The sequence below is a fragment of the Octopus bimaculoides genome, chromosome 3 (genome assembly GCF_001194135.2).
Source record: "Octopus bimaculoides isolate UCB-OBI-ISO-001 chromosome 3, ASM119413v2, whole genome shotgun sequence".
Classification (NCBI taxonomy): domain Eukaryota; kingdom Metazoa; phylum Mollusca; class Cephalopoda; order Octopoda; family Octopodidae; genus Octopus; species Octopus bimaculoides.
Genome location: NC_068983.1, coordinates 59,892,348 through 59,903,804, shown reverse-complemented (window position 1 = coordinate 59,903,804; position 11,457 = coordinate 59,892,348). Strand labels below are relative to the sequence as shown.

Below are 11,457 nucleotides of genomic sequence, written 5' to 3'. Positions count from 1 at the left end.
ATATACTTACATATACATAAACAAACATGCACAAACATATATACATATAAATTGTCGATGTTAATCTTATGGCAAGTTGAAACACTCATAGTCCTGATTGACTGCTAGCAACCACAGGCAGTCTCAAACAGATTGGTATTACAAGGGTTAAAAAGGGAAACTGCTAAGTCACAGATTTATAGAATTTATCTTTCCATTTCCATTTTGAAAATCCAAATCCTGTGGCAAACATAGGAGCTAGATTCATATTATATTTGTAACAAAAGCAAAAGAAACCATTTATAACACCTTATATCAAAATATATTGACACTGCTTATAATTTTATATAAATCTTACAAAGTTTTTGTAAACAAGGTGAGACATTATTTGTCAAAAGGTTGTTCGTTTTGTTTCTTCATTCAAATAGAACATTTTTTTTTTAATGTAGAAATATCTAAATCAAATATATTCTTTAATAGATACTCTGAGAACTCATCATCATAGAGTGCCACTATCAGATTAAAAGTTAACAGTGAAAAGTAATCAGAAAACAATGAACAGATATTAAATTACCGGTGGATTTACTTCTACTGTATAATTTCTGTAGGCTTCTTCTGCTGCTGAAGCAAGTTTCTGGAACAAAAATAGAAAAAAAAAAAAAAAAAAAAAAAAAAAAAAAATTAGAAAAGATTAAAAAAAACAATAACAATACTTTTGAAAAAAATTCCTATATATTTGTAAAAAGAAGAGTGTTTTGACTGTTAACAATGATATAGTAATGTGTTTTCTTTTTATTTTTATTTTATGGTACACAGTAAAGAATTAAAGGTTTTATCAGATGAAGTAACACATTAGGAAGGCCTCCCCACGAAGAATTTTCTTGTTATACATATATATCATCATCATCATCAACACTTAATGGCCGTTGTCTATGCTGGGCAGTATGACTGGGCTAACATGCTGGAAGGTCGCGCCAGGTTTCAGTTTGATTTGGCATGGTTTTCCACAGCTGGATGTCCTTCCTAACACCAACCACTCTGAGAGTGTAACAGGTGCTTTTATGTGCCACCAGTACAGGTGCTATTTGTGTGACACTGGTATCTGCCATGACTGTGATTTGCTCAGCTTGATGGGTTTTCTTCTCAAGCATGACATAAAGCCAAAGGTTTTGGTCATTGCCTCTGTGAGGCCCAACTCTTGAAAAGAGCTTGGCCACTTTGCCTCCATTGGACCCAATGCTTGAAAGGAAATCAACCACCTCGCCTCTGTGAGCCCCACCCCCCACACACATTGCTGGTGCTGGTGCCACATAAAAAGTATCTGATCCACTCTGTAAAGTGGTTGGCATTAAGAAGGGGCTCCAGTCATAAAACCATGTGAAAGCAGACAGTGAAGCTTGGTACAGTCTGCAGACTTACCAGGTCCTGTCAAACCGTCCAACCCATACCAGTATGGAAGGCAGACATATGATGATAATGATGATGATGATATACACTGATAATATTCATGTAACTGGAAGTTTCTCTGCACACCCAAACTGCTCTAAATAGCAGCTCAATCTCTTAAATCATACCCTATTGTCTTAAAAAAAATGAAATAACCTAGATAACAGTCTTACATATATGAGAGAGCATTGTCATGGTTAGAACACCTTTTTGTCATCACAAGGCAGATTTCGTGCTAAACAATGACAACGGTTTTTTTTTAAGCAAATAAACCTCTATGAGGTTGCTTGACCTGCTAGAGATGCTAGTTAAAATCTCTCTCAAATCACAATATATTATTGTCTTAAAAACACACACACATTGGATAATGTAGTCCAATGTACTTAGATCCCAGAAAAATGATGAGATGGTCATAGCTTGAATGCCTTTGCTGGTTGAAGGTTGACCTAGGACCAAACAGCATCTGTTTTTTGTAAAAGCACATTGAAATAGGAGCATAAGATTTAGAAAAATTTAAAAAAATGTTAATGTGTTTGCACACACATTTTTAAAGGACAATATAGATATGAATGATTGGGTTTAGATATAATTAGTGATGCAACGTAGGGTTAATGTGGGTACAGCAATAATGATAAGCATACAGAAAACATTTCTTGATAAGGATAGATTCTAGGGTTTATAATAATGAATTCTTTTACCAGTAGAGAAAGTGTGAGTATGTGGATTGTACAAAGGCAATATCTATTAAGCTTAATAATCTATGGTTCAGTTACTTTATTTTCTTGTCCATATACTGACTAAAGATGTAAAAATACAGAAATATACTTTGTACCGAGATAAAACATTTATGAACAAAGATAAAGAATGTTCCTGTTTATATAGAATACAAACACAACACAAAGTCTCTGGTTAATACGTGTTTTTTTCTAAAATATATAACTGGAAAGTTGACTGTATTTATATGTGCAAGAACGAAAGAGTCAGAGCTATTTCCTAAAGAGACAAACACCTGGATGTTTATGTGTATTCATAATGAAGCTACTTAATTAAAAAAGATACACATGTAACATCAAAGGGATATTTATTTCAGCACGTACAGCAGTCTACTGGGTGGTTACATTATTTGGCCTAATTTTCTATTTTTATGGAAATGTATATATATCAAAGATACCATTAACACAATGTAAATTGTGCTGCCATCATATTTCTTTTAAAACATTAATATTTTCTTTTGTCAAAGAATTCTCAGGAATATATAACATAAAACTTCAATTATTTTGTTGCTAACTGTTTCTTTGAGTATCCCAGAGCTTCTTTGAACAATGAGTTACAACTTTAGTTAGTATCATGAAAATCTCAGCTTCAAAGTAATTATTATTATGTTTTTCACAATGGAAAAAAGAAGACATAAGTAAATCTTTACAAAGAAAACAAAAAAAAAAAAAAAAAAAAAAAAAAAAGAAAGAAAGAAAAGAAACAGATCTTAGATAAAGGAAAGGTGAAATCTAAGAGAGTCTATGGCAATAATGTGTATCAGGGCGAAGAAAAGATCAGAACTGATAGAAAAAGTAAAGTTATAGTTAAAGGGCAAGATTAAACAAAAAGCTAAAATGAAAATGGTAATATAATGATGATGATAATGATGATGATGGGATGATGGTGGTGGTGGTGGTGATGATGATGACGATGATGATGACAATGAATAAATAAATAAATAAATACATAAATAAAGACGAGAAGACTTAAGAATTAGATATTGATTTCTGTAGGGAGGTAGCGTTATCAATTGAATAATGAAGGTCCTTGCTGGTACTTATTTCATTGATACTGGAATGATTAGACAAACTACCCATCCTAGTAAGAATATATTTGGAATAAATACTGTAAGTTGTTCTGATATTTTTGCTATTTCCCAGTCTTCCAATCATTGTTTGCTAGAAAAATGAAGCAATATTTTTCATACTTAAATTGATATTTTAATTTGTGAGGTAGGTTAATCACTCACTCTCCTCTGTTCTATTCCCAATCAGCATCCATCTCTTATTCTTATGCCCACTCCACCATTCATATTCCACCTCTACTCCTGTTCGACATTCACTACATTCATCCCCTCTATATACATCTGACCTCCTTCACCTCATGTCTATATCCACATCACTCTCCTATCACATTCTTACAACTTTATCCGCAATCCTCCTTTATTCTTCTGTATCCACACTCTTTTTTATATATCTCTTAGACATATTAGTTTCAAATTTTGGTACAAGTCCAGCAATTTTTGTGTATTAATTACTTTGACCCCAGTGCTCAACTGGTACTTATTTTATCAATCCTAAAAGGATAAAAGGCAAAGTTGACCTCATCAGAATTTGAAATCAGAACATTAAGACAGATGAAATGCTGCTAAGCATTTTGCTCAGCACAGTAATAAATATGCCAGCTCGCTGCTTTATATATATCTCAGACATATTACTACAAGAATACATTCTGGCACCTCTCATCACCTTATTTACCTCTGTTTGAGTCCCACTCCAGCTTTTTCCACCCACCCATGTAAAATACAAGGCAGACATGAATCTTCTTCATAAAACGTAAACCTTTTGGTGTTTTTTCCCCACCATGCTTTAACCTCTCAACACCTTACTGAAAGCAATCACCTTATGTCCTAACCTCCCTTTCAGTTGAGGAGTCTCTTTAGTCTTGCAAGTAGCAAAGTCACCTCATTAGTGGTGGGCCATGAAAAAAAATCACCCAGTATACATTATAAAGTGGCTGGTGTTAGGAAGGGCAACCACCTATGGAAATTATGCCAAAACTGTGACACTAGAGCAAGATGTGATCCTCTGATTCATTGGATCCTATTAAAATGTCCAATCTATGCCAAGATGAAGATGATAATGATGATGATGATGATAACAAGTCCTTTCATGAGTAACCAATATAAGCTGGCCAATAGAGAAGATATAGTTTTATTAAAATGAAGCTTATCAGCAGTGCAAGAAAAATAGTTTTGAAATTTTTGCATTACCCAGCATTCTTAGCATGATGTGAAGAAGAGGAAATTATGATATTCAATTTTTGAAATCATGATGAAATTGATGTGAACTTTAGTTGGATCAATATTATGGAATTTCCTGATATTTCTCGAGTAAAGAGAGAGTGACTGATGCATTGGTGCATCTTTTCATTGAAAGTCATGTTACTTATCTAATTTCACACTAAGAGTTTTCTTTTGCCTCTTAAGAGGCTGCAGTCATTGAGCTGAATGTCAAAAATAATGAATTTGCCATGATTATTAAAAGAGAGAGAGAGAGAGAGAGAAAAAAAAAACTATTGTGGTTGCTATCATTGTAGTGCTTAGTTTAAGAGAGTGATCCATTTGTTGACGTTGTTTATAATGGCTTGTAGATATATACTCTGAGTGTATTATATTGAAGAGAAAAGTTGGACACCAACCATCAATGCTGTTAATGTGAGTAGTAAGATGAAAAAAATATATGTAGAATAAAACAGAGTCAATTAAGGAGCCTTGACATACTCTGATCCTATTAAATATGTTACTGCTGCCTTAGGATAGCTTTTTTTTATTCATAAGGCATTTCATATAAAATAAGATGACTTTTTATGTAGAACAAGAAGTGAATCATTGTAGAGAAATTTCAGAGATACTCAAACAGTAAATCTTCCCCCAAAATACCATCATCCACTGTATTGGATACAACAGAAAGGTCTAGTAATAAGAGATATATGGAGAAATTATAAACAGTCAGCATTTCAGTTTCATGGCTGTCAAATTGCCTTGGTAAACAATTTGTTGAGTCGAAGATGATTACTTTTTGTTACCATATTTATGTTGAAATATATTGACTTTGTTATAACAATTTATTTTAGAATAATGAGTATGTGGCTGTGTGGTAAGAAGTTTGTTTCCCAATCACATGGCTCTGGGTTCAGTCCCACTGTGTGACATCTTGGGCGAGTGTCTTCTATTATAGCCTTGTGAGATGATTTGGTAGCCAGAAACTGAAAGCCCATTGTGTAAATACATATGTCTATGTGTGTATGTCTTTGTGTCTGTGTTTGTCCCCACCACTATTTGACAACTGGTGTTGGTGTGGTTACATCCCTGTAACTTAGCAGTTCAGCAAAAAGGACAAATAGAGTAAGAGTACCAGACTTAAAAAAAGAAAAGTTCTGGGTTGATTTATTTGATTAAAATTCTTCAAGGCAAAGTCCCAGCATGGCCACATTCTAATGATTGAAATAAATAAAAGAAAAAAAAAAGATAATTTAGGAAAATTATTTTGTCATTGTTAATTTGGAGTTTGAAATATTAATTAATATGGAATTTTGATGGGAGGTTGAATATAGATCACTTTTAAACAAGAAGTTTAGATTGTAGACAGGCTGGTATCAAAAGAGTTAAATGAAGTGACAATGTGTGATTTTCTCATGAAAAAGACTGACATAATTGGACACTAATTTTTCAGTATTCCATTATTAAGATTATCCCTGGTCTCAGTGTCCTATTTATAGGACAATGAGTATTTCCATTTCTACCTGAAGTAAAGGAGTTTTAATAATTTTTTTTTTCATTTTAACCTATTTTCAATCATCTGTAAAAATTGAAAAGTAATACTCAGAAATTTAAGTACTCTGGGATTTAATGGGTTAAAAGAACAGTAGTTAAATTTTTCAAACTTCTATTGGGCAATTTCCAAAAAATTTAAAACAAGATCTTAATTTTATAATCATCATTTTTCTAAATTGATATTTATACAATCAAAGTAATGAGATGGCAGAATCGTCAGCATGCTGGGCAAAATGCTCAGTGGCATTTCATCTGTCTTGATGTTCTGAGTTCAAATTTTGCTGAGGTCAACTTTGCCTTTCATCCTTTTAAGGATGAAAGACAAAATACCAGTTGAGCACTGCAGCCGATGTAATTAACTTACCCCTCTCCTCAGGATTGTTGGCCTTGTGCCTAAATTTTAAATCACTATTTTATACAAATATATAATTTTAGCATTGGACTTGATGAACACAGAGAAGAGAGAAATATAGGAATATGATAATTTTTCTGTGAGGAAACTTTGGAAAAGTTTAGAAGTAAAGTTATAATCTGAAGAAAATATAAAATTAGATGCTGTATTTACCTTGATTTTTTTCTTTTCAGTGTTTATTTTTGTTGAGTGTTAAAAATTTTTTTCCAGTGTCAACCATTTTGTTACAGAAACCAAAATGTTTTGTTGTTAAATTATAAATTTTATTTTCATAGTGAAATATGCTTTCTGTTTTTTTTTCAACAGACCATTTAATTTAAAGCTAGATATTTAGCAAAATGTGTTAATGTCTTTTTCTTTTTTCTTTTTGTCAATATTCATATTTACTCTTAACTTTTCCTCTCCTCATTATTCTGAACTCGATGAATTCTCAGTCTATACACTTTGGTCTCCTGCCAGTAGGGAATTTCTTTTTGCTGTGTTTAGAATTTTGGCACATATGCCATGGCAGCAAGTCATGAGAGATAAGAAATTTATGTCTAGTTTTGACACAAGATCTAGATATATGATTGTGGTTCCATAGTCACAAATATTTTTACAGTTCTAGAAGTGGAGAGATTGCCATTGTGTGAGATTTTAAAGAATATTTGGTTGCAGATAATTTTAGTTGGATATGTAGTGAGGCTTCAGCCAAGTTTCAAGCCATTTTGCTCAGATTCCCCAGTTTGGGACCACAGCCTAACTGCATTGCCATAAAAAGTTAGACTGGTTATGAGAAATTAACTGTCATCATAAATGCATAAATACCTATGAGAACATGATTCAACCAATCAGATTAGCTGGTGGGTAACCAAATAGCAGTATACTTGAACACAGTTTTTGTGAAATTTCCAACCAAATAGTTCTGATAAAAGTTCTAGAAGTTTCGACTCAATGTTATAAAAGCTGGATCTTAAACTCTCCAACAGAACAACCTCAGGTGTTACACAGAACTCTATTTGTCATTTTAGTGATAAGATGTTCTCCCTCTTTCTACTTTGTCATTGATAATCATGAACAATTTTCATATAACTAAAATATTTTATACTATGAAGACTTTTAACTATCAGATTTACTATTCTATGTATGTTGCTTTATTCAAATAGTTGTTGTTGTGCATATAGAAATGCAAATGTTCCAGATAATAAAAAAACATGGAAACTTATGTAAATATTAGTATGGTTATTCTCACTTTCACATGCAAAATACCCAATATTGTGTACTATTGATGATAATTTAATGACCAAACTGACATAAAAGTGCATTATCTTCGTGTCTTTCATACAGATTCTGTTACTTGCTAGATTGCTAGAACAACAGCTATTGTATTGCTAGCCTAGGGATAGGTTTGACAAGGTTTTAGGTAATGGGAAATTGTACCAAGTTGTCAACAAATTTTACTATATTATTGGCATAGCTGATGGTAAAGGAAATATTGAAGCTGAAGACATTAGAGCAATGATGAAGAAAAAGTTGAGAAGGTCACAGAATTTATCATGAGAACTATTAAAGACTTCGTTCTCTATATACAAGATAATACACATCATTTCCATAGGATGAAATTTTACATTTGAAATCAGCACATTCAATCAAAATGTGTACTTAACTACTGGTTGTCTGTTGAGGCAATCATATGACAAGCCTGCTTTCTTAGTTACATTTAACTTTAAATGCAAGCTACATTGCTTACTCAGCCTTGGAGAAAAAAACAAAACAAAAACAAACAAACAAACAAACTATCCTACTTTAATTTATATTCATAAAATAATTAAATTTATCATTTCTTTGTTAGGATTGATATGATAGGAATGTCACAAATGCTATAAGATACAAAAACTTTGTATATAAATACAAATTAGCTTAATTGTTTCTTTAAGATTATCATATAGGTTTTAAATTAAAACATAAATATCAATAAGAATAACGAACCTACTTAATTGCTTATAGCAAATTAAAACTAGAAACTGAATATTATGGAGAGAAACAGGAAATATAATGCTGTTATGCTTCCTGAGATTCCTACAGACTTCTATAGCTGCTTTGAGACACTAAAACTTCAGAATAATGCAGAAGACCACAACAGTATTTATTACAAAGTAGCAGAATGATGTGAAATTTTATAGCATATATGGAACTGCAGAAAATTAATAAGAAGAGAAGGAAGACACTGAAAAATGTATGTTGGAGACGGAGGAGAAAAAGGAAGAAGTACAGATAGATGGAAGGAACAAGGAGGCTGAATGGACAGTGACAGAGAATAAAAGGGAAAAGAGAAAGAAGAGGAAGAACAATCAGTGTGATATGGGACCCCAGACCAACTCCACCCCACCCAAGACCACTCAGACCCACCCTCCCCATACAGACATCAAACCCACCGACCCCCTCTCCCCACAGAAAAAACAAAGAAGAAAGAACAGACGCCACAAAATTTACAAGACCCCTCTCCCAGTGAAAAAGGTTACATATACATGGAGGAGAGAGTGTTGTCACTCATTGATGGGGAAAAAGGAAAGACTAGATCAAAGACTAAAGAGGACTCAGGACTCAGAGGTGGCGTGTGGTGTTACTCAGTGTGGGGTGAGTAACACACTTTTCATATTCTCATTTCTCAAATTATCATTCACGTATCATTATTTTAATATTTTTATTTTAATGTTTTTCATGTTCCTTTTCATGTGTCATTCATATCATCATATTTTTATTTTAATTGTTATATGTCCCCATATGTGTTGTAGTGTCCCCCTCTGTGTAATGCCTTTATGGCAATTTAAAAGAAATAAAGAAGCTTGCTTCTCAATCACATGGTTCTGGGTTCAGTCCCACTGTGTGGCACTTTGGGCAAGTGTCTTTGCCTTGGGTCAACCAAAGACTTGTGAGTGGATTTGGTAGATGGAAACTGAAAGAATCCTGTCGTATATATCTGTGTGTGCATGTGTGTGTGTCCTTGTGTTTCTCCCCCTCCATCATTGCTTGACAACTGGTGTTGGTGTGTTTACATCTCTGCAACTCAGCAGTTCAGCTAAAGAGACAGATAGAATAGATACTAGTCTTTAAAAAGAAGTCATGGGGTGATTTGTTTGACTAAAATCCTTCAAGGTGGGGCTCTAGCATGGCTACACTCAGATGACTGAAACAAGTAAAAGAATAAAAGAATATATATTTAGAAGGGAAAAAAATTAATTATAATTTCAGAATTTTGCCACTGATTAAATTCAGCAGATTGTCCAGCAAAATTTTAAACTCAGCGTCAACCTTTTTATTGTAAAAATAATTTGTCAACTTAAATGTATTAAATAAATGATAATCTACTTAAGTATATTGGGTATTCTTTCAGTTAATATTTGGTACGTGTGTGTGTGTGTGTGTGTGTGTGTGTGCATGCATGTGTATATATTCATGCTATGTGTTCAATAATATAATTTAAGACTTAATCCTGCTAAACATATATTGAAATATATTTGCTGCGATTATATAGCTTATATTTTGAAATATATGACTTAGCAAGAATAAAGATCTTAGCTTGCTGGAGGCATTGTTAAGCATACCACTATACACAGGAAAAAAAATCTCAAAAAGAAAAGAAAAGAAATGTTAGGTTGTCAGTGGTGGTTGGGTCTGGTTTGACTAAATACAATGACAAATGAGTTAAGAGGAAAGAGCTTTTATATTTTACATCTAATTTCAATATAGGCATTTTGTAATGATTAACTATCACCTCAATGCATCTAGAGGTTACTGAAACACAGATTCATGTTTATAAGACAACCTAACCTTCTTAATTTCTTATTCAGAGAACTTTTTTATTTTTTAAAACCTTAATTATATTTTTCAAATGAAAAATAGTAAGTGTAAGATGAAGGTTTAACTAAACAACACTTGATAATGGTATGCTAGTAAATGGAACAATTTATGAATCAGTCAAAGCAGTTAACTCTTTTGTTATCATATTTCTGTAGAAAATACATGGCTTTTGTTTCAATTAACTTTGAAAATAGCAAAGAATTTACTAAAGTAATTGTCATTATTAAGTTGGTGGAAACTTTTAATTTAGATTGCTTTAATCCTTTAGTGTTTAAACTGAGCATATCTGGCCAATATATTGTCAGATCCACCTTCTCATGCTTAACATATCATGTCATTCTAAAAATAAATAATCACATTACTGAAATCTCAAAGCTATAAGATAATGCATGATTAATTCAAAGCAATGCAAATAAATTAGTATTACATTTGACCAGGTTATTTAAATGTTAAAGGGTTAAACAGGAAGTTTCTTTCACAGGACCAGACATGGTCTCAGATAGGTTGGTATCAAAAGGGCTGAAGTAGACAAAACTCTTTTATACTTGCTCATATGTATGTAAAGATTTGCTGTATCTCCTGAGAAGGAACATGGCTTTGATTCCCAGTCCAAGAGGCAAGTTGTGTCTTTTGGCAAAGCACTTTACTTTATGTTGCTCCAGTCTACTCAGCTGGCATGAGCAAATAATAAAACTGTGAGTGCCCAGCCATCACCAATTTAATATCACATCATTAACAAATCAGTGGTAAGGCTATACATTTTTAAGCACAAAGTGGGAGGTGCCCAATTGTGGACTATTACATTCTATCTTTATATTTTTCTCTTGTTTTTGCTATCTCTTCTAACAATAATAAGGTTTAACTATCTTGTCTTTCTCTTTTATTTGTTTTAGTCACTGGACTGCAGCCATGCTGGGGCACTACTTTGAAGAGTTTAGTTGAACAAATTAATGCCAGTACTTCTTTAAAGTCTGGTACTTAGTCTATTGGTCTCTTTTGCCAAACTGCTAAGGGATGTAAACAAATCAACACTGGGTGTCAGGGAGGATAAACACAAGCATAAAGACAAATGCACTATGCACACATACACACACACACACACACACACACACACACCATACACATATGTATATACATATACACATGTATGTATGTATGTATGTATGTATTTATGTATGTATGTATATAT

At 32.8% G+C, this 11,457-nt stretch overlaps 1 protein-coding gene across 1 annotated transcript in view; it reads right to left on the bottom strand.

Moving 5' to 3' along the window:
- The window catches only part of LOC106867600 (voltage-dependent calcium channel subunit alpha-2/delta-3), a 620,656-nt gene that overhangs the window by 140,432 nt on the left and 468,767 nt on the right, over positions 1–11,457 (bottom strand). Inside the window, exon 4 of the mRNA XM_052966750.1 lies at positions 554–613. Within this exon, the coding sequence (XP_052822710.1) occupies positions 554–613 (60 nt within the window). The remainder of the gene's footprint in view (positions 1–553; positions 614–11,457) is intronic.